A 7,594-nucleotide genomic window follows, 5' to 3' on the forward strand; every position below is an offset into this window, starting at 1 on the left:
AGTCGACGGCCGAGTTGCAGCAGTCACTGCCGCCTCGATTAAAAGTATAAACATAGGTTCGGCTGAGGAGGTCGCAATAGCGCTCTCTTGCACCGGAACCACGGCTAGTTTCATTCTTAGCGACAGCAAAAGTGCAGCCTAAAACATCGGAAAGCGCACAGTCTCGCCGGAAACGGCTCGCATCCTGTCCGCAGGCAAAATCGATCGGAAGATCACCTTTTCGCATCCAGGTAGGTGACCGGAGAGACAATTAATGTACGACCGGCGGAGTGAAGGGGACCGTCGATCACATAATTTGAGAATGCCCCGGATACCCGGGCGCTGGGGTCAATATTGAAAGTAGATAAGTCTCTGCTGCGCAGTGAGGTCCCCGCCGACCAGCAGCGAGCTGTTCGCCTGGCGGCTGAACCGCGAAGAGCCAATGTATCTTCGCCAGTGTTTAGTCGCGGAGGTCCTGGCCCCCGTCCCCAGGCCTGCGTGTCAGGGGTTGGGAATAGGGAATCTCCTACATTGGTGGTTATAAAGCTGTAACCACCATTAAGAATCGCATGACACAACGTGATTACCACATGGCTTTCTTACTGTCTCTGCAGAAAACTTTCAATGTCAAAATTTAATGGCAGAGCTGAAGGGCAAATGTAAAGTCAAAGGTAGAGTTCAAAGTTCAGGGTCATAGGTCAAGGACAATGCCGATAGTCAAATTTCAAGGTTAAAGTTTGTCCATTAGGTGTTCCGCACATGATTAGGTATATGAATACCAACAGTACCTATGGCTTATCTAAAAATCATTTAAGGGTCATTCGGAGGCTCACGGCCAAATGCGTCACAGCTATAGTAGTGTAGCTTTCGCTACAAAAAACAAGGCCATCTACCTGGAGGTGTTCTAGGTGTTTGTATCTTTTATTTCAACAGCATATCGCACACCCGCGCTTACTGATTTGCATCTGGGTTATTTTAACTTTTATATATCAGATACCAGGTATTCCGAAACAAACCAGTAATTTTTGCTCTGTGAAAATAATACCCGGTTCCTTGCCATATCCTGCTAAGGAGCAACGGTGACACCCCATGGCCTGCGGGCTGTGCTGCACACACGTCATAAGCAGGCACTTCCACAGCACACATTCTCCAGCATTATTCGAAATTTATTACCAATAGGGCACTGCGCGCATTGCAGCAGAGTTGCGCTGTCCAGCTGCTCAGCGTTCTGCCTAAGTTCGACAAGCGTCGCACTCTAATCGTCTCGGTCGTACGCCGTTCCTACAGTCATTTCACCGCTCCCTGATGTAGAAGGATAGCTCGCTTGCGAGCGAGGTCTCCGTTGCCATGTAACCGTTGTTTTGGCGGCATGACGGCTGTATCCCGACTGTGGCTTCCTACGTTATCATAACAGCACAGGCACTTGAGCGTGCTACGAGAAGCGCACCGGCGACTCACCTCATATAAACGCATGTGAATGAAGGCCAAGGTAAGCGCGCCAAAGGCAGACCAAGGATACTGCGAACGCCTTTATCCACTCGTCATCGCTGTCGCTGCTGCAACATTTGTTTGTTTTTTTTTAACCTACAAGCCTCGTCTTTCTAAATTCCCAGCGGCAGGGAGTTCTAGAATCGATCGACGAATAGGTTAGAGGATTACGAAAATAGTGGGGCGCCAATAAGCATGCGAAGAACACACCAAGCCTATAGGGAACAAGCGGAGCCCGGGTAAATGCTCGGGGAGTGGGTGTTCTTGGCACGCGCGCCGGCATCCCGCTTTTCCCTGTCCTCGTAACCGATAGGGTTCCTCTATTCTAAAACGTCATGGTGTAGCCACCATGTGCACCGGTTCTAAATGCCTTTTCGTCACGTCTATAGCGGTTTATCGTGCACTTGCAATTTTTTCCCTTCAGACTCTCTCCAGATTATCCTACTAACGAAGCAGCGACGTTTTCACTGATGCTTCTTCACGCCTCTCCCTGTCTGCAATCACACTAAAGCAAATCTTAACCACATCCTATTCGAGTGCCCAGAGGGCCAACCTCCTCATTGCCTCGAATGCTGAAACCAAAGTCAGTGGGAGACTGCACTGCTCAGCTCTCAGCGAGAGGTACAACTCCGAATTGTGTGTTGGGCTTTGGAGGTCGCGAAGATGAATGAATTCCAGCCACTTACCTCAGTCGAAAGGGCCCACGCGTTTGTCTAAATATCCACCCTAACCTCTACTCCTGCCCTCTTTGTCATATGATATGTTTGTTCCTCGTCGTCCTCCTCCCTTTCCCAAATCCAGGATTCTCAGTGCTGTCCGAACAATCGCGCATCCACTGGGCTTCCTCGCCAGTATTGGCTGTCACCGTAAAGGAATTAAAAGCGAATATGTGCAGGAAATTACTTGATATACCTGGGATAATCGAGCTCGTAGCCGTGGAGTTGTTGATTATGGACAGGAATCCTGGAGTGAGCTGGATGAATTCCCCCGGCTTGCCGCACGGCTTCATATGTTCTGTGAACGGGTTGTCTCCGTGCTTCTCCGTGGGAATATCGACACGGACGTCGCTCCTGTAGAAGGCGCTCGACGAAAGTGCCCGGGCGCTGTTTCTCTCCGGCCACGTCTTGGGAACCTCGATGGTGACGTGTTTGAAGTACACGCGTCCATTCGTTGCCTTGTGAAGGAACTCGGAGGAGGATCGGAGCAGTACCTGCGCATTTTCACCAACATTTTCACAATCTGTGCTCATCTCGTCGCAAGATATTAAAATTGAAATTGTCCGTGGTTGCTAAGCAGATATCTCTTAGTGTCTTTCACTTTTTAGGGGCGTAACATGCACCGTTCTACATATTCCTTATCTTTTGCATTGGTCCTATTTTGTCTATGTACCGCATTTGTTCTTCAGTTGACTGGCCTGTACCGCCTATTACCTAGACCAGTATTACTGAGAGACGGGCCAGAGGTAATGCAGTTGTCGAACAAGGCTGTAATAACTACTAGTAGCACTGATGAGCAGCTTCTAGAAATTAGCCTGAATACTCTGATAACCGTGGTATAGTCATAAAAACACTTATGCCTTATTTAGTCGTAAACCTGACTCATTTAGTATAAATGACTTAATTAACTATAAAAATACGTATTTATGACTATACCTTATTTATGACGATGACTTATTGATTGGCGCTATATGTGCAATTACAGTAAAGGGGGAGGTCATAAAAACGCAAAAAATAAAGGAATTCTAATGGCGACGCAAGCACGTCGTTTTCAGTAACATTAACGCGAAATGAAATAGGAGCATCCTATTGTTGTACAGTGTCTGTAAAAAAAGGAGTTCAACAAATCAGTTCTTACTTCTAGCTCCACTCGCGTACATTATAGTCGGTGGCTCAGTGGTTATGCCGCTAGGCTGCTGACCCGAAATGCGCAAGTTCGATCCCAATCGCGGCGGCCGAATGTCAATGGAGGCGAAATTCTAGAGGCCCGTGTAATGTGCGATGTCAGTGCACGTTGGAGATCCCCAGGTGGTCGAAATTATTCCGCAGCCCTTCACTACAGTGTCTCTCAAAGACTGAGTCGTTTTGGCTCCTTAATAAACCAAACCATGATCAAGGGTGGCTGAAAGATCTATTTTTGTTTGGAATAGGAATTCTATTACGTTAAAGATGAAAATTTGTTAACATTAACTTTATCCTCAGTTTAAGAGGCTGTCATTCTATTTGTTGTTTATCTAGCATGCGCTCGCATGCAATAATTTCCTGAGGCATAGGGAACGGCCACATCTAGTCGTTTATAGTTTAGTTTTTTTAGCACTTTTAGGACCATCCCATGCAGTGCAAGGAAATTCTGAGTAGAGACAATTTTTCTGCAGCAAATACACCGACACATGTGGAAACACCCCAGCATTACAATGCAGAAAACGAAAAATTTTCCAGCTTTACAAGAAATTTATTAACACCCGATGCCAATAAAACTTTTGAAAGCACGCCTGAATGGTTATATTCAGCGACAGTTTGCTATAAGTGCAAGTTTGTATTTCAGGCACAGTAATGTGCGTGCTTTTCTCACAATAACACATGCGAATGTCGCGAATGATGATGCTCCCAGCGGTGGGCCTGGTGCGACACGGGTTGCTCTTCCCAAGCGGCTAATGATTAATTGAACTGTCACTGTGGGTAGTTTGCTAGCATCCGGTGGGCAAGTTGCGATGACGCCGCAAGGCTACGTGACCTAGGTGGCCCTCCTGTCTTCCACGTTGGTTTCTGCGCACCACCTTCCAGAGTCATGCGCGCGATTTTTCGCTCACAACGCCGACGCAGGATTTTGTGGGCAACGGGGACTTTATAACTTGAGCGACGCTTAGCCTACAATTCGATGTCTTCAGAGGTCCCCCCAGTGCAAACATTTATCCTTTTCATAATTTCATAGAACGCAGGGAGTCCTCGTACCACTAAGGGCACAGTGCATGGTGCAGAGGTTAAGCGATGCGCCACTGCCCCGGCGCGTGGCTGTTGAATACAGCTACTGGTAGGTCTTGTGGGACTCAGGTGGGGCTTTCCCTGCTCCAACCAAGCTATAGTTGCACTGATAGTTCTTCTCGAGGCTGCTCTATCTTTCGACCAGTGCGCTGAGGCGCAGTGCCAGGGGTCCCTGGCTGTTAATTTCTTTGCCTCCTGCCATGGTGGGCAGGTTATCCACAACACAATTTGCAGGACGCCTTCGGGAGGCTGAGTACAGATGGGCTGAGCACAAGTTGACAGAGTGGCCCACCTGCCCTCATCACTTGGATGAACGAACTCCAGCTATTTTTCGTGAACGGGACCTCCAATGCTATCGCAGTCATATTAGCATTAAAAAAAAACAAACTTGCCGCATATTGAAGGAACCCCAGCGTATCAGAATGTACTGAAACACGCATAACCAAATCATTTGAATAACGGGGCGATTGCGGACTAAGAAAAAGCGCGATAGAACTGTTAAAGGGGAATCGCCGCAGGACGCCTCTCTGAGAAAGAGAAGTGGTAGAGGATTAGCAGCGACATTAACCAGATGGATGTTCCGGTTGGCTACCCTCCACTGGAGGAGAGAGATGAGGGAGAAAAAGGAGAGGAGCAAGTACAGAAATGCGGACTGTAGCAAGCAGAGGAAACAATGACACACGCGCTGAATTTCGCACACCGCCGCTGCTAAAGCGTGCACACCTTGAGGGCTGTCGAGAACTCTGAACTCAGTAGAACACATCAACTAACTTTCATCACTTAACACATGTCACGCAGCGCAGACATTTCATCCTGAAGTAAGGCTGCTTGCCTTTGCTCATGATTATGTGGATGAACAGGTGAGATATATCCCGACTTCTCAGAGCGATGAAGCTGGAGGAGCCATTGCGTGTGCTGTTGGAGAGCTGCAAGGAGTGAATTGGACACATCTGTCTCCTGCAGTGTATTTTGTGCAGCTGTGGTGTGAAGGAGGAAAAGCAGCGCACGCATGGTGTTGACGAAACACTTCAGCATTGCACTTACGTGCTGGTGTTCGACTTGCACCGGTGCCTGGGACACTGCCCGACCAGCAGTAAGCTCAGCACACTGGGTTCGCTGTGACTGTTCGATCACTTATGGTGCGCACTGCTTTGGGAGGGTTGGCCTCCTAACTTGCTCGCCCTGCCCTTGGACCGGAGTTGGACCTTGTGCTTCACAGCGACTGGCTCCCGATTTTTGGGGGGGGGTGCAGTATCTGCTTGGTGTCAACGGGTGAGTGTACCTCCGGCAAGGATGGCCCAGGCCCGTCTGCGACCACTGTCTACGCACCGAGAGTCATATGGCTCCCGTTCTTTAGAGTTGTATGCGGAGGGCAGGACAAGTTGAAATGCGTGGCCCATCCTTCTCAATGGCTACTACACTATCAGAAGACCTTTGACAAGGGTGACGACGCTGTCGCACCTTCACGGCGGCTTCTGGGGATGTGTAATTGTCGCTTGTCAATTGATTGAGCATCGCCCGTTCCCTTTTCAGGCAAGGAGAATCTATTGAGGCAGCGCATGAATGCCGCGCCATTTGGCACATTTCAGCACTGTTGCCAGGCAAGCACCGGAGATGTGTTGAGAACACTGTGGGCACACAATGGAGAAATGGCGCACTCTACTCATGCATTTCCTGCACAGGAGAGGCATCAGAATGAAAGGTCTGACCACGTGCCGGAAGTGATAATCCTTCTCGTACGTTTGAATGCAATCCCCTTGGAAAACCAAACTGATGCACTTTGTCCTATTAAGGTGCTGAGCTTGCTTGATTGGTACGCCGTCGGTAACTGGTCGGATCACAATGGGCAGGTCGGAGTCACACATGGCCACGTCGACGTCTTAGATAACGCCTGCCTTTGTTCCGCTGCCCCGAAAGACATGGAAAAGAACCGTGTTGCCGCCGAGCTTTTTAAAGTTTCTCATATATTGTAGCGCGTTCCGCTCCATGACATCAATGGCGGCGACATCACTATAACCAATGATCCTTACGTCTTTAATTGCTGCCGGGACTCGAGTGTCTAAGAACATAGACGTCGCTTGCCTCTTGATGTGGTTGAGACTGTCAGTGGGGGTCTCTTGCACAAAGACGAGAGTAGAGGCCGACGGTCCTCGCTGTGTGGTGATGGGGACGAACTCGACGTCGACGAGTCCTGTCCTCTACGCAGACTTCGTTTAGCCTTCTTGCTGAGGACTCTCGTGAAACCGTCATCAGCTGAAGCCATCACTAGCGGTCGAATACAGCATGGTGGCTTGGGTGCTTGCATTACTCGGAGACCAAGAAGTTTTTTGTGGGCGGCAGCAGCTTACCCATGGTGTTCCCCCGGAAGTCCGATGTGGTTCACTTGCATCACCGTCACCAAAAAAGGAACAGTGTCTCCACGATGATATTGTAAACTAGGAAAAAAATTAAGAGGCGATGGGATGGTGTTATTATATATATTCACTTCATTGCCTTCCCACGACGCCGCTCCGACAGCGCATTCTGCCTTTTGTTCTTCCTTTTAGCGGTCCTTAAGATCTATTCTGACCGCTCTTTAGCCCTATGCAAAAAACAACGCGTGCAAAAACACTCAAACGTGAGAGAGGACGGGGGAAAGGAGTGAAGGGAAAGCTGCTTACCTTGATGTTGTCAATGATAGACTCGTCAGGAGGAACACTTTCACTGATGGATACCAACAGCTCCTTATAGCCTCCATCCGCGCCGTCGATGTAGACTGGCGCCGCGATTCTTAGCAAAAGCAGCAGAACGGCCGTAAGACAGATCATCATGCCCATTTCGACGTCGATCTCAGTACACCTGGGAGGCAGTCAAAAGAAATTATTAAAGGCGGAATAACCACGGCTGTCTAATTGGAACTGTGTAGCAATGTTGTAAGAATAGAGACAGTCCTGATTTCTGGATTTGTTCAAGACAGGTTTGCAAAATGACGTACTTCTGTGCTCTGTTCTTCAGGCATGATTAAAGAAACACGATGCCTAAGAAAAAGCTCAATAACCTTCCGCCTCAATGTATTTCTCTTGCATGAGAATCGAAGTTTACTTTCCTCATTTTGTTCTCATCTCTTCCCAGGTAGCACTTGCAACAAAGCTGTGCATGACACACTTTAC

General features: G+C 48.6%; 1 protein-coding gene across 1 annotated transcript in view; it reads right to left on the reverse strand.

Moving 5' to 3' along the window:
• LOC149343034 (calcium-activated chloride channel regulator 1-like) overlaps positions 1 to 7,261 on the reverse strand; it is a 67,444-nt gene extending 60,183 nt beyond the window's left edge. The window contains exons 1-2 of the mRNA XM_089546876.1: positions 7,106 to 7,261; positions 2,380 to 2,677 (exon numbers count right to left, since the gene is read on the reverse strand). Of these exons, the coding sequence (XP_089403002.1) occupies positions 2,380 to 2,677; positions 7,106 to 7,261 (454 nt within the window). The remainder of the gene's footprint in view (positions 1 to 2,379; positions 2,678 to 7,105) is intronic.
• Between the last annotated feature and the right edge of the window lie 333 nt (positions 7,262 to 7,594).

Source organism: Amblyomma mixtum, chromosome 5 (assembly GCF_055824585.1).
Source record: "Amblyomma mixtum isolate Tamu chromosome 5, ASM5582458v1, whole genome shotgun sequence".
Lineage (NCBI taxonomy): Eukaryota > Metazoa > Arthropoda > Arachnida > Ixodida > Ixodidae > Amblyomma > Amblyomma mixtum.